This window comes from Cyclopterus lumpus, chromosome 16 (genome assembly GCF_009769545.1).
Source record: "Cyclopterus lumpus isolate fCycLum1 chromosome 16, fCycLum1.pri, whole genome shotgun sequence".
Classification (NCBI taxonomy): domain Eukaryota; kingdom Metazoa; phylum Chordata; class Actinopteri; order Perciformes; family Cyclopteridae; genus Cyclopterus; species Cyclopterus lumpus.
The window spans coordinates 8,949,033-8,972,209 of record NC_046981.1 but is presented as its reverse complement, the minus strand read 5'-3'; the positions used below and the strand labels follow the sequence as shown (position 1 = coordinate 8,972,209).

The following is a 23,177-nucleotide window of genomic DNA, read 5'->3' as shown; positions in this document are numbered from 1 at the left end:
CTCCTCCTGCTTGTCTAGAAAACTCCCTGATTTGAAGACCAATTCAGTTCAATAAGCAGTTTATTGTCATAAACTACAAAACTCGATATAGTCGTATGGCGAATGAACTATTGCTTTCGTGAAGACATGGTTGGAATTAGACTCTGCTGCTTGTCACATGATTGCATCTGCCCAATGACAATTTGGGTTTTGTATCAAAAGAAGCCACTGTCCCCTGTGATTGATCGAGAAAGTCGGAGGGGTAACGCCTCATTCCGGGGGTAGGGGTTGCTTTATTTACACATTTTTGGGGGTCAGTGTGTTCGCCACTCACATCCCCCCCCCCCCCCCCCCCGCCCCCCCCCCCGCCCCCCACACACACACACACACCCCTCCCCACCCTGTGCCTCCTTTGCGCGTCCACGCAGTCATGTCGTACGAGTGCGCGCGTATGAGTTGTGGTACGCGCATGTGTGTGAGCGTGTACATTTATTCGTAGCGTGGCACTGCACAAATCATTTCAGCAGTCACATTTGTGTCTCATAATGCGGCGCCGCCCACAGTCGTTAGCAGAGGCGAGGCGTTAATCTTGAGACTTTCTTGGAGGTTTGCTTGGAGAAGAAAAGCTGCACCAGACATCCAGCATGTCATCCCCTCCCCCAACCACACCACAGGAGAGAGAGAGAGGGAGAGGGAGAGAGAGAGTGTGATTTTTAGTTCATCAGATGTTGGGGTAATTTTATATGTATCCAAGTTTTGTTTTCTGGAAAACTGAAAGAAAAATGGTGTCGTTGTAAGAGGGCATGATGTTATTTAACAGGCATGTGTCACCCTTTTAGTTTACGGCTCCCTGCACATCCCATTTCATTTATTTTATTTCACCTATAGGGATGATATTGACCTAAGCCATCATCCTTACCCCTCAGCATCATTGGTTATAACATAGCGGGAAGTAGAGATGATTTGCCACTGTGGTGTGAGGCAGAGGAAAGGTGGGGATGTGATGGCTGTTTATTGCTGCGGCTCTAAACAAAGAGCCCTGGCAGACTGTGTGTGATCAATCTTTCTCGTCTGACAGCTCCTGGCCCTAAGAACACATTTAAACCATCTAACACTCCCTTAGATCATATGGCCAGGAAGAGGGCAGCCACTGGCTGTAGGAGAAGTTTTACATTTAGAAATGTGGGCATTTCTTGAGCAACACGGATGAGACGCACTGCCATTTACATACAAGCTGTTTCCCATCGCTCGATAATAAATCAGAAATCCGTCTAATGATGAAACTCTCTCGCTTTTCGTTTTCAAAAAGGAATATACTGGCACAGGAACAAAATCACAGAGGAGTGGAAAGGACTTGGTTAGTGGTAGAGAAACACGTGGAGAAGCCTTTGCATGGGATCGATTGTTTGCTGAGGTGAGTGGGTGTTGGCATTCAGCAGAAATCCCATTCAGACTCGGATACCTTTTCTCCGCGTCACTTGTGAACACGTCTCTCTTTGGCCGGTTCGGGCTCACGAATCATTCAGTTTGACCACATTTGCTTGAAATGTTTGATTTAAACTTAATATGTGTATTTTTTTTATTTTTTTTATTTGTATTACTAAATATCTTGTGAACAACTAATATCCTTATATTGCATAATATTAGGCTATAACGAAAGATAACAGATACATGACTTAGAACTTATTAAAATGCCCTTTACATTTAACCGAATTCAATGTGTGTTGCTCATTGTTAAGAATGTATTGAGGCAAATTATATACATCTAAATATAATATCTAATATAACCACATTAATTGACTGTTTCTTTTTATTTGATGTGCAGCTAATTTATGTTTTATAGACTGTATAAACCTGGCCATATTTAAACCGACACAGGTGTTGAAACAGAACGAAGAGCCCTCTGAAAGACAAATCAACCTCTCCAATATCGATAAATAGGAATTTGGTTCTGAGACTTGAACACATTGGACATTTAGTTCTGCACCTACATTTTGATTTAAGACATAACGCCACATCTTTCTGGTTATGAGCTGGTGGAGTCAGAACACATGTGCGCAGCTGCAGGAGGAGCGGCGCGTTTCCATCTGTTCTGAGACCACGAGAGACATCTGGGGAGCAAGGAGCCACATGCGACCACGTTAGTTTGAGTTTGTCAAGAAACTATATTTTAATTACAATGTACAGCCTATACTGTGTTGTACAATCATTTCCATGTATTGGGAGTGTGATGCATATGTATACCCAGACTAAACATATATAATTGCATAATGTACATAATGTATAATGTACATCTGTTTTGTTTTATACTGTATACAATATGATAAATGTATTCAAATGTAATTGCATATTATACATTTATTAAACCTCGCATATGACTTAACCTCGTCTATTTAAATGCAAGGTAATGTCTTTTAAAAAATCATGCTCCAATTGTCTAAAAAACTGTGATTTGCATTTTGTGTCTGCCAATATTGCGACATGATATAATTTCTGCTATGAATTCATATTCTGCGTGTAGAAAAAAAGGAAAAGAAATACAGCCGTAAGCTTTATAGTCCTTCTGTGTGTGTGTGTGTGTGTGTGTGTGTGTGTGTGTGTGTGTGTGTGTGTGTGTGTGTGTGTGTGTGAGAGAGAGAGAGAGAGAGAGTGTGTGAGATGTGCTTGTGTCCTGGAAACAAAGCAGTGTTCACGAAAGGATTTCCACATTACATTTTTATTTATTGAGCCCCCTGGATTCATGAGCAGATTTGACAGATTGAGGCTCGAGGAAGGGCCGCAAATCAAACTGTCATGTGTAGAAATGTCGTGAAGAAAATGAAGATTCGGTCATTCCTGGTCCTTTGTTTAAATCAAAGAAGACAAAATTATGAACAAATGTGGGAATATAAAAAAGGAATAAAAGCTATAAAACACACAATTTTAAGAGAATACCTGATTCAAGTATCCTTGCAGTAGCCCTGAAGGCAAAACTTGATAAGAACACGTTTAAAGAAAGAAATAGCATACTTTGAAATTCATGTGAGGTTGACAAAATTAATAACGATGCAGTAAAATAATTGGGGATTAGGAGTAGTTGATAAAGCAGCTCTCTAGAAAGCAAAGTCCAGCTTTAAAATGTCTGTTTCACTTGAAAATGGCATTGATCTGAGTTGTTCACATATGGCTCGATATATTAATAATTTTCAAGAAATTATTTGCAAACATGTTAAGGCCTATCTAAATACACACTCACATGCACACACACACACACACACACACACACACACACACGCACACACACACATCCCAAAAGTAACACGTACATCCAGAACAACAGACCATCGTAGTGAGGATAAGTTAAACAGACTCACATGTGCTCACGACTTTACTCCCCTGAACTTCTCCTCCAGGGTTCACTTGTGGCTCCTCTGTCACCAGCGTGTCATGAGGTTTGATGTATTGGGGTCGTGAGAGGTCACTGCAAACAGCAGCGAAGCAACTTTCTGTTTTCCCACAGCATCGCTCCTCAAATGGCCGTTTGCATTGGTGATATGCACCCACACAGTCAGGGGGGCTCAGGAATGCCATCTAATAGTGACTGAAGAGACTTTACAGAAGGTCTTAGTGTAATGTCACTATTGTATCGTGCTTATCTTTACAGTATTTTGCAAAAGGAATAAGAGACTTAATGAGCTGCATGTGGGTGACCTTTTGAGGTGAGGGAGGGGGTTGCTGAGGGAAACCAGGAAGAGAGGGGAGGTTTGGTTCGGCTATCTCTCACTTTTAGGACCTCAAGTTCATCGATGAGGTCCAGTCCGGTCCAGTCCGGCTCCTGGACTAAAGGGAAGTGATTACATGAACAGATGAATTATCTGCATGCTTATAGAGCTCACATTATTATTTATTGATTCAGGTATAACATTATATATTTGCCTTATTTAATCAATATCAGTTGCATCTCTGATGTGTGAGTATTTCTTATAACATATCCATTAATTTCATGACCAAGGATAATACTACAGATAAACTATTTTACAAATCATGGAACCCCTTATGAATAAGGATCTTTAAAGATCAAATGATGCCAAAGATGGCCATCAAATGAGAATGCGTGCAGGGTTAGTTAGATGTTTTACGACGAAAACAACACACCTGGTGCAGGTCTGTAATAAATGGGGAGTGGTTTCTTGGTGTGCCATGAACGCATCTCGGTGTGCCATGAACGCATCATCCAGTTTGAGAGTTGTTCTTCTGACGAGCCGCTGGCTCCACCTGCTGGCGGCCGAGCAAAGCAGCACTCAGATCAGCTCTGACCCCAACGCCAGAAGCCCGTGGACTGTCTTCTTCTTCTTTCTTTTAACTGTGTCATGTTGTTCACCAAATAAAGTGATGAATATTGTGTCATTCATCTGAAAACTATCTGAGTGTGTGAAACGTGTCAAACGGATGTTTCTGCAACGAGACAGACACATTGTTAGTAGACGGTTGTAAAGTAATTAGACGTTTTAAGATGACCCTCTGCAGCCCAGCGACACGGACATCGGCCTACGGTCCACTTCTCTTTCCATGTGTGTGTGTGCGTGTGTGTGTGTGTGTGTGTGTGTGTGTGTGTGTGTGTGTGTGTGTGTGTGTGTGTGTGTGCGTGTGCGTGTTACCCTCGCGCGGCCTATACCCAACGATATCACATGTTATACTGTTTGCCCGAGGCTCATTAGAAATGCTTCACTGCGGCCACAGAGCCGCTATACATGCTTTGCCGTTTTCGCACCTTGTAAACAGTCGAGTCTGTGGTCGTGGTTTATTGCAGGAGGCCATCTAGTCCAGTTTGTAGGACGTCCAGAGGCCGAACATGTAACGAAACGCCATTTAAAAGTGCAAACAAATGAACTGTGTTTCGCTGTTGCTTTAATTTGACCTCAATCTGGTGACTTTCTATTTTAAATGGTTGCATCGCTGTGTGTGGTTGGCTTTGTTCATCGATAGTTTTCTCTAAATAGTGTTTGGTCATGTTACAATCAAATAAAGACTAATCTCATTTCCATAATACCATTATTGATGAATACTATTATTAAAGACCTAACTTCATCCCAGTGAGATTGAACAATTTATAAAATATCTGGACAGGCCTCAGGATGTTTTCACCCCTGTGGCTTATTGGGATTGTTGGCGCCATTAAGTTAAATGGTTACAAGCCATGAAGACGTAATAAAAGTGTAATATTTCTATTTTTTTATTTCCAGAGATAAAAAACATTTTGTAGTTCAATTCATTTTCAGTGACAAAAGTGAAGATTATAATTTTGTAGAAATAGATTGTTTAAATGTTTAAAGCGAACAGAGCAGTGCATTTAAGTAAGTTATGTTATCAATCCATGGTGTAGATTTAGCTAAAATGTCTTAAAGTCTTCGATGTGTTTAATAAATATTGTAATATTACAAATGAATAAGCCATCATTTTCTCATGAACAATACAAACAACTCTTTATTTGTGAGTGAAACAGGAACAACGAGGTATTTGAAATGCACAAATGGATTAAAACCTAATGGTCAAAAACATCTACATTGCAAAAGAATAACTTAAACAACACAAAATAGCTGAAAGACATTCAAGGGTCCTGTCATGCAAATAGCTAATGGCCTATAGTTTACTATTTATGTGCCAAAAACAACATCTAAACGCTGATGAGACACTTTGTCCTCTCACAAACATAAACACATAGGAAAAACATCCAGCATTGTTTTTAACAACACTAACTTTACAACCCCCCCCCCCCCCCCCCCCCCCCCCCCCAACACACACACACACACACACTTTCTCTCTCACCCCCCTCCTCCCCTCACATCCCCCATCAGTCCAGAACCAGTTAACTGTCTCCCCGCTGGTCTTTGTTGTCTTTCTTCATCTTCATCCTGCGGTTCTGAAACCAGATTTTCACCTGTCTCTCGGTCAAACTCAGGACCCTCGCGACCTCGTATCTGCGATCCCGGGGGAGATACATGTTATACAGAAACTCCTTTTCCAGTTCGAGGATTTGATGCTTTGTATATGGACAACGCTTTTTTCTGGTGGGCTTCGCGTGCAGCCAGTTGGCCGTTGGGTTGTCTGGAAACAGGAGGGTCAAAACAATGAGACAGGAGAGTTAATGCCCTCAGAATGGGACTCAAAAACAGTACTGGGTCATTTGGCTTTACAGTGTGGGAATTGGGACATGCTTCTGCCAATATTATATATTTATATAGGAATTACTTCTGGGCATTTACACTGCGCACTGATCAATTTAAGGATTGGAGATAGCCAACGTGTCTCACCTTTGAAATGTCAACACGTCCTTCAAAATGTGTGTGTACATATACAGTGAAGTGGGTTATCCGCCTTGAAGAATATGTATATCTTATCTTTTTACAGAAGATCATGTCACTGTGCCATGAGACGACTTTGAGCATAAACACTACAACTGTTTCCACGAAACCAATAAGCCTGTGACACCGAACACATTCCTCCACATCTTCAAGCCATTCATCTAATGTGCATTCATCTAAATGAGTCCACAAAGTGGCTGGAATAAAATAAAATACACATTTGTCTTACTTGCATCTATCTCCGTCTTGTTCTTGTCTGCTGACGGTTTCTCTTCAGTGGTTTCGCAGGGAATCTCCGCAAAGGAAGCTCCATTTTCAATGTCAGACAAAAGAGGTGTGTGCGTCTCCAACGTTGTACATTCAGCACTCCCAATCAGAGGCTCTGGTTTTACCTCATAATGGATGGCTGTCGATGGTAATCCCGTCAAACACAGCGACGCAGAGACCGGATCCAACGCCCAGGAGCGCGTAAACATGCCATCGCTGTCCCCGCTCGTGTAGTGGTGATGTATATAGGTCGGAGTGGCTGTATTTGGAGGGTGGGCCGAGATGGGACTCCAAGATCCACCAAAAATAGAAGATTTTGCCTGCAAAGGGAAAGATTCCGGTACGCCATATTCGGTGAGCATCGCCTGCTCCACCCCTGCAGCGGAGGAGTACCTCGGTGCCATATCTTCCTGCTCCGAGAGAAGAGGCGATTCAACGTAATAACTCGTTCCCAACGTCGACATTGCACAACTGCAAAAGCGAAACAAAATCTGTATATATAGCGTTATTGTATTGCAATGTTTCGAAAAAAATTATTCATTGCATAAAATGTACTGCTTTTCTGCACAAGCTAGGGGCTCAATGCGTCCAGTAAGTTGGACCTTGCCCAAGACTGGATAGGGCGCCCCAAACACGTGACCGTGGGACAGAACAATAAATAATAAATCAGCCTGCTGCTCAACTAAATGGCCACCATTTTCCCCACCATATTTTAATAGGAAATCTCGCGCCTTTATTGGGAAACATTTCGTTTTTATAAGCTATAAACGTTATGACTTTTGTCAATATATCTTATGTCAGTGTAATCGAACAGTTGTAATACAAGGGAGACTTGACTTTAAAACCTCCATTTGTAAAATCACCCCCAAAAAAGTGTGCTTGGTGGGATTATTTAGTCTCTAAAAAATATACATTATATTATATATATATATATATATATATATTATATATATATATATATATATATATATATATATATATATTATATATATAATTTAATGATCTCCATTATTAGTCTTCCTACTTTGAGAATACCTTTCTGGTGGTTGTTAGTTGTTGTTATAAAACGTTTTCAAGACTTTTAGAAATTAAATTAAAAAAGCAGAAATATGTTTAAACCATTATTGGAGTTTACAATATTAAAACAGCTTCCAAGATGCGCTTCGCTGCCTGCAAGTTTGTGGGTCTAATTTGAAAGCAATCTAAAACGGAAAGTAGGGCGACGTTATTTGGGTGCTATATAACGGTCCTTTTATCACAGGCAATTGGGTTGTTTTTCTTAAGGTTACAACCTGGCTGTCTAAGCTAAATATCACCAATAAAGCTCAGCCTTTGTGTCCTTTCTCTGGCGCAAGCAGACGCATCCGGCATTTCCTCCGGCGAAGCTCCCGGCAGACTGCAATGATCATAACCGAGGCCTTGTCTGTCCTCTCCTCTCCTGGACGTATACAAGCCTTAATGCTCTCATTCCTCAGCCTGCAGCTTTACTTTCGGCTCTTTACCATACTTTGCAGATGTGGTTTTACAATGATAGAAATTATAAAAACATTGTATCTCTAAGATTAAATGTAACCAGGTCATACACATACAATATATATGCATATGTATACATATATCCAAATGTACACAAGTCAAAAGTCAAAAATCATAGTAAGAGCTAATTTTACGCACAACAATAAAACACTTTATTGCACTTTTTGGAATAATAGTTTTTATGTGTTGGAAGCAGTCTGTGCCAAATTATTAATACAATCGACCAGTAGTAGTGATTCGTTTTTCCTGATGCGACGAGTTTTACTGAGGTAATCAAGGCAGTTTCGTGTTGTGGGAGAAATATAATAGCCCAACAACATGAGACTACCTAAACCACTCAGCCCGCTCTCCTCTTCAGGAGTATCTGTGTGTTTACTGTGTTCAGGGTGTGGAAAAGATGCCACTTCTCGTATAACAGGTTAACCTGAAAATATGTTAGAAATCTGTAAAAGGGCAAGAAACAATGTTCAGGCAGATTGTATTCATAACTTGACGAGTGCAGAAATTCTCAAATAGTTCAGGACAGTTTTAGGTAGTCGACTTGCGCCGCTACCTTTACTTTGAGATTATGCAATTTATCATTTAAGAAATATATAATATTAATTCATATTTGACAAGTTATTCGTAATGAAAAATAATGTGGAAATAATAGTAATAATGGAAAAAAAAACATGTTTCCGCCCCTCGTGAGGTTTACGTTTAAGTGTGATGTCAAGGACAAACAGCAACGAAGTGTGCAGAGCCGCCATGACATCTATTAAAGGCATAAGAACATCACCTCTACTACTGTAGTCATAAGTTCACAGAGCGGACCCATCCAAGACACAAAGGCATTAACAGACATCTGTACCTGTGCCAGGTTTAAGATGTAAACCGGCTGTTCATCTGAATAAAATAAGAAGTCTGCAGTTGCAGGGATGGTTTTATTATTTTGACCAGAAAAATGTGCAAATATTCTTCAGACCTCCTGGGCTCATTAGCTGTCACATACAGATCTACATGTAACTGTAACTAACACAAGTATCCCCAAGGGTTAGTCCTGCATGCAAAGTCCACTCAGGGTGACTATACAATATGTACAAGCATGAAGCTCTGAAACATTGTGGTCACATTATGAACATCTTAAACACAATGGATCAACGTTACAAGAGTAGCTATTTATAAATACATATTCACGACAAAATTAAACGGACGTGAAAATATGAAAGAACAACAATCAATAAGTTAGCAGTAGGGTCCTATTTTCCATGGACATTCTCACAGTTGGGGGGGGGGGGGGGGGGGGGCTCTGCACAGGCGCCCTTGCCATGGATGGAGGAGGGCGCCAAAGACGCAGACAGTCTCATGAGAAACTGAAGTTGTTGGAGAGCTCTCGGATCCTATTCTCTCGGCTCATTTTTTTCAGTTTCATCCTCCTGTTTTGGAACCAGATTTTGACTTGCCTGTCAGTGAGGTGCACACCGCGGCTGATCTCCAGACGACGCTCTCTAGTCAAGTACATATTGAAGAGAAACTCCTTCTCCAGCTCCAGAGTCTGGTGCTTGGTATAGGGGCAACGCTTCTTTCGGCCACTCTTAGCTGTGAGCCAGTTGGCGGAACTTTCCATTTTTCCATCTCCTACAATGAATATGTAATAATGTATTAGACAACAGGTGTGACAAACACACACACACACACACACCACACACATATCGTACCTGTAAGAAAGCCTATGTATTAGGAAAAAAATGGACTAGTATTCAAAATCAAAAATTAAGAAGACCTGGCATCAAATTAATAAAATGGTGTGTTTTACTGTTAACTACTGAAGATACGATTTTGTATACAAATTAGTCAGCTTGAAGTGACACCTAATACACAATCATATGGTATAAATAGACCCCTATAAACATTTATTTATTCTTGATTTTAACAACCATTTTTCATACAGCTGACATTCAGATTTTACCAACTGCACTAGACATAATATGCAGTCTCGTGAAATAATAGCAAGGTCTGTGCCTTTGAAGATAAGACAATTGAGAATCCTGCAAAGGATAAATGGAGACGACTGTCCTGTTGTTGCTTTAAATTACATATTAATGAAACCCTAAACACAAGAATAATTAAAGTGTGTTTGATCATCAAAACTAATACATATAAATCCACATTGACAGTGTGAATGGCAGTGTAATAAAAGCGCAGCTAAAGAAACTTATTTGTTATCTAAAAACAGCTATTAAAGCACAATAGCCCCGCTCTCGGCTCTGATTGGTTAAGTCACGTTCAATTTCGCCCCATGCCGGATAAACCGGCAGATAGCCGTTAAACGTGCACCTGTGAGTGGCTGGCTTAAAACACGAAAAGACTAACAGCACTCATACTGTGGCGGTCATTTGTGGTTAGAAATCATTGGTTGAAATAGAACAATGGAAGCCCAATAATTATATTTTTGTCTACAATGTATGTTAAATCATCACCTTTGACTGGCTTTTCTGGACACCCCACACTGCAGGTCTCAGCGGGCTCAGCGGAGGATGCGGTCTCCGAGGAGAGGCGGCTGTCCTCGTCTCTGGCCGGGGCGCAGGGCGCCGGGACAGGCGCCTCCTCGTGGCTCTCCCTCCGCTCCGGCTCGGCAGCGGCAGTCTGTGGCTGGGAGGGCTGGCTGTCGAGGCGGGCAGGTCGTTGCAGAGTAAAGTGATTCACGTTTGGCTGGACATCATGGTACAGCCTGGAGGACGCGTATGTCTGAGACAGGCGGAAGTAGCCGGGGACTGGCAACGTGCTGCCGGTAACCGGGCATGATGCAGTCGAGTAGGAAAGGTCATCTACCGTTGCTCCTTTAGGACATTTGTCAGACTCATAAAGGCAATACGCGCTTTCCTCTTTTATATTCGGTGAGAATGAACACTGAGCCATGTGCGGGCCGCCGGGCTGATCCACCCGGCAGGATCTCGACGTTTCCAGCCACGTTTCCATCCCTTGAACATACGGAGCAGAAGACGGGATCACGCTCTGGGTGCTTGGCTCGTTGCGCTTACCGATCCCCGGGAAACAGGAGCCACCGGAGAGTCCATAGGTATATTCCGACGCCGGTGGCAAGTACACCCCGTTACTTTGGTAATACGCACCGCTGTCGGTTCTCACGTTGATTAGAGAGTCCACGAAAAACGAGTTCCCAGCTTGGTTGTTGGGGCATGTCATCTTTGTGGTATAATTTGACGGAGGATGAAGATAGCCCTTTCTGGCTGACATTTCTTGTGCAAAACATTGCTGAATAATTACTGATACTCAGGCTTCTCACTGTAGCCTGCAGCCAATTAAAACACCAGGCGACTCCAGACTCCTCCCAGTCTGACCAGGCTGCTCCACAGTGTCGTATATTTAGTTTTAGGCTAAGGGAACAGAAAACTGTGGAGGAAGTGGTGCATCAGAGGGCTTTAGGTAAAATCTTTAAATCTCTTTTGAATCTCACATGTTGAGCCTCGTTCCCCACCTATAAGCCCAGAGCTTCCCGTGTCAATTTAACAACAACCCTTATATGACAACTCGGTTGTTGAAAGCTGCCCCTAACAATTATACAATGCATAGCTTTATGGTCCGTTTTAGAGCACTGTAAAAATGAAGGTCTCTAGGTGCCTCTCAGAAGCACAGGGAGCATCAAAGATCCAAAAGGTCCCGTGTGACTGGTCGGGGGGCTCTTCACTCTTCTGGTGCGGCGCTGATGATTATTATTGGACAGTTTTTAAAATTCCTCATGGACTATCCAAAACAGGCAGTGTTTCATCTTGCCAGTCGAACCAGTGCAAAGTCATTTCTTTAGAGCCCTCGAGCTTCTCTGTGGTGTGAAAGTTGTGGGTGCAAATGCCTGATTGCGTCCAGACACCTTTTACTGCAAAGGCTCTGTTGAGCATTTATAAAAGGTGTCAGGCAGGAGCGCCACAGCTGAACAATGCCTGCAGCTACTTTTTTCTTAATGATCACTTAATATGAGCAGCACTGAAAGAAATGCAGTTTGTTCCAGAGGTGACATTTTATCTCTTTTATCTCCTAAAGAGCAATAATGTGTAGTTTCTCCACGTATACACACATAGCATATATGAAGAAACGCACACACTTATTATATAGGCCTTCACAACATCTCCATATTTAAGTTTATTTAAAATGAACTGTTAATACTGATTACACCAATAAAATGACCAACACGCCCTTTAAACGTATTTTGAATTCGTTCGTTTTTTTAAAAAATGCATTAAAGATCTTTATCGTTTATCTCAATAGTTGTTATCCTTTTTATGAAATATTTGAGACACACCGGCCAGAGTTTGAAGTAATTAGAAAAATAAAAACAAATAATACAAAAAACACCGGAAAGCGAATCAAAAGAATCAGATTGCAACACAAGACATATTATAAATTGAAATGGGCCTCATGTTATAAGATGTGCATTTAGTTTTAATTTGAAATAAACAGAACCGTATAATCAGACATGGATAATTTTGTAATAGGATGTGAAGTTGCCGTGCAAGTGAGCAACACACATTAATTAAAATAAAATTCAGAAATACATCACCGTCAGATTATGAGTTTACAACACAGGTCTACAGTTGATGTCAGCCTAAAGATGTCTCCAACAGTCGGGGAAATAGCAACACAGCATCTGCTACCTCCATTTTATAAGTCTGGAGTCAAACAGACTAAAATCAGAGCACATTGATGTACAGACATTTCATGGCGTCCAACCTGCAGCATGTCTGCTGCAATGAATGAGAATAATCATTAATCCTTCTGAATTATTTCCTGTGGTGTTTCAGTGTGCGCTGTGGGTGAGCTGCTCTTATATTATTACTCCATAACACTTTTAAAAATTGTATTTATTAAATTAAAAGTTACAACATATTTTAGACAATTCATGAAAATCTCACACTGGCTGTTTTCTATCAAAATGTCTCCCTGTTGGTTTTCGTACGTGCACGCACACGCACACAGTGACTTTTCGAAAGATATACGAATCGTATGAGAAAACGTTGCACACGCGCACGCACACACATAAACACGCTTTTTAACAAACTGGATCTTCATGAACAAAAGGTCTGTAAAAAATGTTTACGTTTAAATACCGACTAAACAACACAAATCCAATGTAGTTTTATCAAATGAAGTATATTTACGTTGTAAACTGTGGATTGTAAAAGTTAGTGAGCATCAACATTGAACATAAAGGCCTAGTGATCTATTTTCAGTGCGCGTTACTGAAGGCATAACATCTGGAAAACTGAAACCAGAGAATCAGCATTACATGTAATGCTCAAAGAGACAAACGTGCACAATGTACTTGCTTTCATGATATCATAACATCTCCGCATAAAATGATAAAACAGCGTAAGTTACAGTTTTTAGATGTATAGGACAAAATAGAACAATAAAGTCACTTCATTCAATCACATTAGTAAAAACCTGCATGTGTAATAATAAAACGCACGCGATCACATTTATGTGCCTACCTTAACAATGAAATCCTGCGGTGGTGAAATATGTTAAAGCAGCTGAGTATAGCGAGTCAAACTTCTTCTATATCTCAATTCACGGCAATGACATTGATCTGAGGAGCGCCACCCAGTGGATGAAGACGGCACGGCACACAATGCAACACAACACAGACGCAGAATAATCCTACCACGGTACGATGCTGAAACAAATGATGCCGGAAAGGTCCGTGAACACAAGCTTTGAATGCTCCTGGCCGTTGTTTTCAGCCCCTTAGTCACAGTTAATAACCTTGGTCTCAGACGCTTTATTGCACGACTCTCCAAATGCTCCAGACGAATCCGCGTTTTATGGCCAAGTTACTGGAGCAACTGGGAGGATGTGCAGCAATCAAAGCGGAATTCCTGGGAGCCTCACAGGATGCACAGTAAGGAAGGTATCAGGGCCCTTATTAGCTTATGGTAGGCCATTCAAGTTGTTTTCAGGGGCCTGGGGGACACAAAGCCACCTAAAGCATTTTACCCATCTCTTTATGTGCGCAGGCTTTATGTCACCTTCCCTTGCAGGTTAACATAAATCTTCATGGTCTAAATTCATAGTATCAAACACATGTGTAGAATATTTGGATTAAAGTGCTCCAGATGATGAATGAATGCCTATATGCTTGTAGTGATTTGCCCCAGTGTCACTTCCTTGTGAGTTAGCTGACATTCAGTGGATGAAATGAAAACAGTCTATCAGTAACTACTTTGATGAGAGTAATCACACAAATAAATTCTTTGGAATAATGCGCCTGTTACATATTTGCATTCTAACAAGTGTCAAGATTGTGTGAGTAAACCAAACAGGCATGTTGTAGGTCAGAAAGCAGCCCTTTTCCTTATCGCCCCAGAAATGAATGAACCCTTTGTAATGGATATCAAACAATAACTGCAGCGGATCCCATTTCCAGCCATGAGGGAATAAAAAGAACCAGACCTACATATCATGCATCTGATACGGTGCACGTGCTGGCACATAAAATAAAATATAGGGTTATGTTTCATTTGGGGTTTTTGTTCTTGTATCAGCGGTTTGCCTTTTGGATGAAGTTTGGGAATAATCCAACGTTACGGCCGGAGAGCTCAACAAAGCGCCTGCAGTGAGGGGTCAAGCGCAGATGTTAAATATCATGATCATCACACTTGAAATGCATGTGATGGATGAATTGGTATCAGATTATAATGTAACTCACTCTCTAACTATACAACATTGACCGGTCATGGGCAGTTGATTTCCGCCAACAGTGCCAAGTGAGATCTGCTATTCAAAAACACACAAAATAGGTTTATAGTCACCGGAGTTGTATTTGTAAAATAAAGTTAAAATATTACAAGAAAGGAACAAAAAACACGAACAGTAGTTTGGTGTCAAGATATCTTGCCATAACAGTTGCGTGCGTAAATATTGGGAAAAGAATTTAGATTCTACAGAATTTAAGAAATATTTTTTTTGCGAATTTGCAGTAAAGTAATCTCCGTGTATTATTAAATAATACAAAAGGAATTCCGATACATCTGCAGATAATAATAATAATAATAATAATAATAAAAATAAAAATAATAATAATAATAATAATAATAATAATAATACAAATAATGTCAACGGTGTTTAATGACAAAATAGTGTATAAATAGTATATCATATATATGAAGTCTGCACATTACAAAATTCGCCATCCTGTAAAATATGTAGAAGTCTTGGTGAATGGCTGCATGTCAGTGACAGTCTTTGTTCAGTGTTTATAGCAGAGGGGTCGTGGTGTAGTACTGTAAACGGTCTCTGTTCAGTTTCTTCTCCTTCATCCTCCTGTTCTGAAACCAGATTTTGACTTGGCGATCTGTCAGATTGAGCATCCGAGAGAGCTGCACGCGCTTCTCTTTGTTGATGTATACGCTGAAAAAGAATTCCCTCTCGAGTTCTCTGATCTGATACTTTGAATATGGACATCTCTTTTTGCGCGTCCTCTGGCCACCTGAGAGATAAATAAATAAAACCACAAAGGTCACCACATGAGATATAGACACATTACAACAACATGAAATCATAGGTGCATTTCTGCTCTGGAGCAGCGGTGGTGGTCTACAAGAGCTTTGGAGTTCAAGTGTTTCCCTCCTCCCAGGCCGATGTCCCAGATTTGTAAACAAAGACTCGATATGTCGGACATAAAGGGACTGCATGTCGGAAGTTGTGGAAACTGAAATCTGTAAAAGCACCGGCTGGCTTTTAAGAGTGAGCGCGTGGGCCTAAAGAAAACAGTCATGAGTATCATGTATCTGCTCTGCTTGTATTGTCCGCTTTTGATTACATGTGCGTAAGAGCTGTTGTTGTTTTAGTGTTAGTGAGAGCAAATTCCATGAAAAGCAGTTGCAGAATGAAATCTTCACAAATCCTTTGAATTTGTAAATATTTCTCTTTGAATAAGGAGCGGGGTTTAAGCCTTAATCTGCGCCAAAGTCGCATTTAAATGCCCCAGGAGCCACTTTAGTCGACCCAGAATAAACCCCAAATATATACGTTGACAAATAACGTTAAATACATTAACATAATCACATGGACGGAAATATTTGAGGTGTAAGATATCTAAAACGGTCTTATTTCAAGAGTATTTTATAAATATGATTTGCCATATATAAATGAAGTGTACAGGCCAAATATACACGAATATTTAAGCACACTTGTGCAGACAAAAGTGGAGATATTGTTTGAAATCTTGGAAGACCAAAGTCTTCACGGCCAATTTCAATCCCAAGCACGTGATCTTGTCGTTTATAACATAGTTTTGTTGTAGGGTGAATCTGCAGGCCCTCCATAAACCGAACGTGCTTATAAAACAGCATATAAAAAGCTTTAAGAGCAACGCGTTAGATTGTCCTCCTTCTCGTATTCAGCAGGGCTACTCACTGCTGCTTTTGCTCTGTTTCTCCTCGCTGTGGCCGGAGGACGACTTGGGGCTGCAGCTCTCCGCCGTGTCCGAGCCCGGATGAGCCGGAGCGGGACTTGTTTTGGCCGCGTGTCTGTCCGAGTCTGCTGCTTGTGCGGTCTGTGTTGTGCTGCTCTCCGCGCTCCCGTAGGCGGTGTCGAAGAACTGGTCGAAGGCCTGTGGCAGGACGCCGTTCCTGCCAACGCTGCCATAGAAGCCGGGAGTCGGGTTGGCGCAGTGACTCCCTCCGGAGCTGCCTTTTACCAGGATCTCTGCCCCCCGTGCGCTCGGGCTCGTCCAGCCGTCCCTGTGCACGATGTCCTCGGGGTAGCAGTGTGACAGGCTCCCCCTGCTGTGGTGCCATTTACTGGACGCATCAATCCCATAGTCTCTGAAAGTCACTTCTCTCACGGACGGGACCTGTGGCAGGGCTGAGGACTGGTATGGGTATGTCATGGGGCAAGAGGACTGGCTCTGGGTTAAATAATGTGGGAGACCTGAGAAGTCTGCTCCGGAGACGTAGTAAGTGCAGCTCGGTAAATACATATTGGAGCCAGAAATCCGCTCATCAAAATCCATATTCTGCCGTTGGAAACGTCCTATAATAGTCCTCGCATAGTTCCTCCGCTGCGCTGCGCTCCAGTCACTTTGAGGCAGACTGGTGGAGCAGAAGTCCTCAGACGTACAAGCTGACGTGGGGATCCATCTCTATCCATTCCAGAGGGCCAAAAGCCATGTGACCACTGGCACAAAATGACAGATAGCCTACGCCTCAATGTGTAGGCTATATGAGTCAATGAGTTTATAAAATAGACCGTTGGCTGTATATGGAAGAGGAAAATACTGAGAGGGACTTTGGCTCAATGTTGCACAATTTGGGCTATTTTGAAAAGCATTTGAAAATGGGTTCTTTTTCACAGTAGAGCCTCTGTTATCCTTAAATTACCACATTAAGGTAGAACAAAACAAAGATTTATATCCAATTTCACGCAAGCTACTCAACCTGCCATTTTTACCTTTAAGTTCGTTTTTAGATCTATCCCTCACCTTAACCCCCACCTTAACCTCTGGAGGGGACTTTTTTTAGACCGAGCAAGGCAATGCGATTTAGACATATGCACGTGAGGCTAAATCCCAGAGACAAAAATAACATCTAATAGGCAAACAATGTAGTTTGATATGACGGGTGATATTTTAAGAAAAGCAGGGCCTGTAACGGAGATATGCGTACATTGTACAGGACAGAATGAAATTAATGAAATCTATTGCAATTATTTCATAATCGAGCAAATGGCTGGTTTGAATTTGTCGCCTTCCTGCAAGAATTTAATATCGCCCCTCTTGCTATATATAGACTCCTCTAGTCCTCAAGTGGCGGTGCAATTCGAGTCATGGTGCACTTTTGTCAGGCATCAGTCCAGTTTGGCACCAAGGACGAACAGACAAAGGCCTGTAAGACCGCCTTGCTATATCTTTATAGGGTTGCAGTTTGGAGCTGCATTTTCAGTGTAATTAAAGCAAGCCAGCCCGACTCTGATGCTGACTTCACTACGCCCACATTTATGTTTAGTGCATGCGCATTGTGTCTGTTTGTACGCGTACAAGTGGATAAGAGGCCCAGAAGCAGCCTGAATGAAGTTAACAGCGGGCTAATCGGGCGACACATACGCATGCGCTTCAGGTCTCATGTAAACATACGACGCTGTTTATAGGCTATACGAATAATAAAGGGTTCTCCAATCTTTGCATCGCATGTTCTCTCTTTGCAACGCCCAGCATAAACCTTTGGACACGGGCTATTTCCCACACTCCAATCCATTTTCATTTGTCATCACTGAGTAAGTGGGCACATGTGTCACATACTATTCCTGTTATGCTGCCAATTTGAGAATTTAGTCCAAATTCACTTTTCCTACATCAAAGCCTGTGCATTTGTCATGTGCAGGGAAGCATTAGGAAACCGTGTAACACAGGTGGTTTGCTACTATGTTGAACTGTTATTCGTTTGGCGATTAAAATGGTTTTACGTGATGAACTTGACGACAATTCCTATTTTATTCACTCAGCCGCTCGTGCGCAGCGCCATGTAGCCTTCGGGCCCAGTTTGTCACATTAAATCTCTTTTAACAACAGTTTGCAAACCATTTCAACCTCACTTAATTAAGACTGATGGGGTTAACACGGTTTAACCCGAGCCAGTAGATGCATATGCACTAATATATATAACTAGAAATGTCCGGATATCCACATTATCATCCTAATAATCTAGCCAAATGAGAACTTGGATTAAGAATGTTATTTCTAAGGATGGGTAAATGCATTGAATACAAATGGATAATTAGTTCTTAGAGACGCCATTATGCAATAAGGTTGGAGGGATCGATACAAAAAAAAACGGTGGCCTCATGCATGCAGCTCAAGACATCTGAAGAATAAATATATGATATTTATTTCAGTGCAGCAAACGTACAATCTGAAAGCATGAAGTACATTTAGAGCGTTCACGGTGATGTGGCTGTTAGGAGGCCGCTGAAGGGGATTTAAAAAACAAAAGTATGTTTTTTTTGGTTACTCAGAATGTTCCTTCGACACTTAGAAGGGCTGTGGTTAAACTTAACTGCCTGGAAATCGCTTGCTGCCTTTCCTGAGTCTATTTCACAAGGGGCCATTTTATAATATTTAGGTAAAATGTGCCGCATAAGATTTACATTGTAAAGGCCCAATCTGTCATGTGCTGAATAAATAGACTACAAGTAGCCTATATTTATGTAGCTTAATTTAAGAGTTTAGTGGACATTTGTATTTCATTTAAATGTTTTTAAATGTTTGTGAGCATCGCTAGTGTAAAGAAAAACATCATCAAAGTACTATTAATTTAAATCCAGTTTGTCTATGAATTCAAGGAGCTAAATCATCAAAACAGTGATGATTTGATTTGAGTGGTGAGGGACTCTGAATTTACATGTTGGATCAATATTACGCCGTAAAGAGAAAAAATGTTTTCTTGATTTATGATGATTTGAACATTTTTATGCTGCTTATTTATTACTTAATTTATTACTCAAACTAAATGTTTTTTTTTCCCACCACGACTTTGAGTGTAATAGCCACAAATATGTTAGCAAAAATCCCCCTTAAGACAACTTGTTTATTTACCAATGAATGAAACTGAAGACTATTGGGAGACACATTAGTCCATATTAGATTTATTGATAATTGGCTGTTTGTATTAGTTGAGATACAACTATTTGTCCATGAATCCTCTTCTGAAATCAGACTCCATAATCTGCTCCAAATTATTTTGGTGGATTATGAGAAAAGAAGTATACATTTATAACAACACTGATCAAGGACAATAGGTCAATTTGAGCACACAGCAGATACCATGAAACTAAAATAATTGAACGTTTGAAAGTCATCAAGGTGTAAAATAAGATGAGGTTTGAATAGAAAATGATGGTGAGTCTGACAGCACCTCACCTGGGGGGGGGGGGGGGGGGGGGGGTAGTAGGGGTTTACAGCTTAAAACACAACAACTTAATAAAATAATCAAACTTTCTGGATTCACATTTCAAACCCACATTAATCCGTGAATATCTGGCTGCCAATCAGATGTGGTAAGATGTACATGGGCGTGAATTTGCTACACATGTATCACACTTCCTGTCTGTCTGCCTTTAAACTGTGATTGTCTATTTCTACTAATGTCCAACTATGTTGTAATTTTGATTAATGCAGTTTTATTTGATCGTATCTTGTCAATAGCCGTAAACACTGAAAATGCAATGAGTAGCCAAAGAAAATACAAAGTAGCCAAAGACAAACATGCAGCTTCATTGACTTGTTGTTTGGCAAAGATTTGGATTTTCAAAAGTTTTTTCAAAATACAGATTTTCGTCTGAAGTTCATTGTACAGAGAGAGAGAGAGAGAGAGAGAGAGAGAGAGAGAGAGAGAGAGAGAGAGAGTGAGAGAGAGAGAGAGAGAGAGAGAGAGAGAGAGAGAGAGAGAGCGAAGTCCGTCTTTAATATTCCTGTTACACATGTTGTTGTAAAGTTTGTGTTATTAAAAACAATGCTGCATGTTTTATATGTTTATGTTTGTGAGAGGACAAAGTGTCTCTTCAGCGTTTAGATGTTGTTTTTGGCACATAAATAGTAAACTATAGGCCATTAGTATTTGCATGACAGGGCCCTTGAATGTCTTTCAGCTATTTTGTATTGTTTAAGTTATTATTTTGCAATGTAGATGTTTTTGACCATTAGGTTTTGATCCATTCACAAATAAAGAGTTGTTTGTATAGTTCATGTTTAATACATTTTAGCAAAATCTGATTGATAAAATAACTTACTTAAATGCACTGCTCTGTTCGCTTTAAACATTTAAACAATTATTTCTACACAATTATAATCTTCACTTTTGTCACTGACAATTAATTAAACTACCAACTATTTGTATTTCTGGAAATAAAAAAAATTGAAATATTTCACTTTTAATACGTCTTCTGGCTTGTAACCATTTAACTTTATGGCGCCAACAATCCTAATAAGCCACAGGGGGAAAAATCCTGAGGCCTGTCCAGATATTTTATAAGTTGTTCAAACCTCACTGGGATGAAGTTACGTCTTTAATAATATTATTCATATACCTCAATAATGGTATTATGGAAATGAGATTAGTCTTTATTTGATTGTAACATGACCAACAACTTTTAAAGACCTTTTAATAAAATATACACCATGGATTAATACAATAACTTGCTTCATTAAAAACGCATTTAACCAAACAATTTCCACAAAATTATCATCTTCACCTTAACTTTCAGCTTTAAAGACATATGATGACAGTAATATCAGAGGCCCGTTTAAATAAATACAGTTTTGCTTTGTGTTTGTTGTTGTTTTTACTTTATTGGTTTCATTTTGAGAAAATGGAAAGATTTTCATTCCAGTTTCCACTATGAGATTTTGATTTTGTATTATTATATTTGGCGATGATTAATACTCTTACACTGTTGATTCAGTGGCCCCATAGACTCTAAGAGTGACACCCTTCAGTCCTGCATACGGGGGTCCTTTTTTTTTTTTTTTTTTTGGAGTGAGTGCATTAATCTGTTTGGCTGTTAGGGGGTGCAATGAGACAGCGCATCAGCGTGGACAGCTCCACGCAGACAGTTTCTAAAGGGACTCCATCAGCACGAGAACAATCATTACACCGACACGAGCCCCATCGTAACCAATGGGAACCAATCAAAGTCGGCAAAATCCTGAGGAAACAATTGACATTTTCTTTCTAAAATGATTTGTCATCTGTCCCATCAGTCGGGCTTCTAGAGCAATACGAACCTGCCTTTGTTCTTAGAGGACAGTTTGGAGGTCATTGCAATGCCCTGCAGGTTCTGGTATTTCATATTTTAATTTGATAGAAAAATGGGGAATATATTACTGTTCTGACAAGTATATGTGAATGAATCGAGATGTGATAAGGTAATGTAACCTAATAATACAATTATAATATAGCATTTAATTATAGGTATGGCCTAATAGCAATGCTGACAACATAAGTAAATAGTTGTGCGTTATAGTTGTTTGGACGGGGGATTAACAGCCACATCAGCTCCCTCACACACGTTTCATATCTACGGTTTTAACAAGGAGATTTTCACTTGACATTTTGGTTTTAAAATGATTTTCTTCAACACTAAATGAAAACATATAACCTGGAGAAGAGGTCATGTCAAAACATAAAAACAGACGGTAACTGTAATACTTCTTATCGATTCAGTATCGATTAATGGATATAAAACATGACTTGGATGTTTAAAAAAAGATTTGAGACGAAATGTTTTATTGCACTCAACAAAAAAGGCGCAAGTTGTCACGTGCATGGAAGAAAAGAACCTGAACCTGCAACATGAAAAACAAGTTTGTTATCATTTTTCATTCTAAATATTGAAGAAGAATTAGTTAAGAATTAGCTGTGTAACAAAAATATAGAATTAGAATTAGAATCATTACTTATTATTGTGGGTTTGGGGCTGCGCCAGAACTTCAAAAAAGCTTCATCTATTATATTTTGTCAAATCTATGCTAAGCTAATATCCTTTTCCGTAGCCCTAACAATATTTGTATATTGAATCCCAAACAGATACATAAGGTGTTGTGTCCTGACCTTAATTGACACAGTTTAAATATGATAGGTAAATATGTATAAATCTTTTTTCACACACGCTTAAGAGTGGAGAGGCAGACATACAGCAGTCTCTGGGCAGAAGCTGTGTTGACTAAGCTTCGCCACTAGATGGCGACATAAACTAATGGCTGACGCCCGCAGAGGCTCTGGGCTCTTGCCGGCCTGTTGCCCTCTGCACGCTCATCAGGGTTGACAAAGCCTATCCTTGATGGATCAGCATCCATGTCCGAAAATATGAATGAAAATGACAAGCTCACGCTGCGTCTCTCAAACATTTATTGTCAAAAAACATTGGCTATTGCAGTCAAAAAAAGGGGGAATAGATAGTTGCAGTCAGATAGTATTTACATGTTAAATATGCTTACATTTTCGGTACTCTTTTTGACTGACAGACGGAAATTGCAAAGTAGAGTTATTCGGAGCAAAACCCTGTGTTTAG

The 23,177-nt window shown here is 40.4% G+C and overlaps 3 protein-coding genes across 3 annotated transcripts; all 3 read right to left on the bottom strand.

Annotated features, from left to right (window-relative positions):
• Positions 1-5,824: 5,824 nt before the first annotated feature.
• Positions 5,825-7,051, bottom strand: hoxa9b (homeobox A9b). Its single transcript, XM_034553918.1, has 2 exons — positions 6,550-7,051; positions 5,825-6,063 (listed from the first exon to the last, which is right to left on the bottom strand). Exons 1-2 carry the CDS (start codon positions 7,049-7,051, stop codon positions 5,825-5,827), a joined length of 741 nt encoding a protein of 246 aa, XP_034409809.1.
• A 2,411-nt stretch (positions 7,052-9,462) lies between these two features.
• Positions 9,463-11,354, bottom strand: hoxa10b (homeobox A10b). The gene is made up of 2 exons (XM_034553938.1): positions 10,580-11,354; positions 9,463-9,737 (listed from the first exon to the last, which is right to left on the bottom strand). The coding sequence occupies exons 1-2, from the start codon at positions 11,352-11,354 to the stop codon at positions 9,463-9,465; spliced, it is 1,050 nt and encodes a 349-aa protein (XP_034409829.1).
• A 4,013-nt stretch (positions 11,355-15,367) lies between these two features.
• Positions 15,368-17,127, bottom strand: hoxa11b (homeobox A11b). Its single transcript, XM_034553911.1, has 2 exons — positions 16,530-17,127; positions 15,368-15,600 (listed from the first exon to the last, which is right to left on the bottom strand). Exons 1-2 carry the CDS (start codon positions 17,125-17,127, stop codon positions 15,368-15,370), a joined length of 831 nt encoding a protein of 276 aa, XP_034409802.1.
• Positions 17,128-23,177: the final 6,050 nt, after the last annotated feature.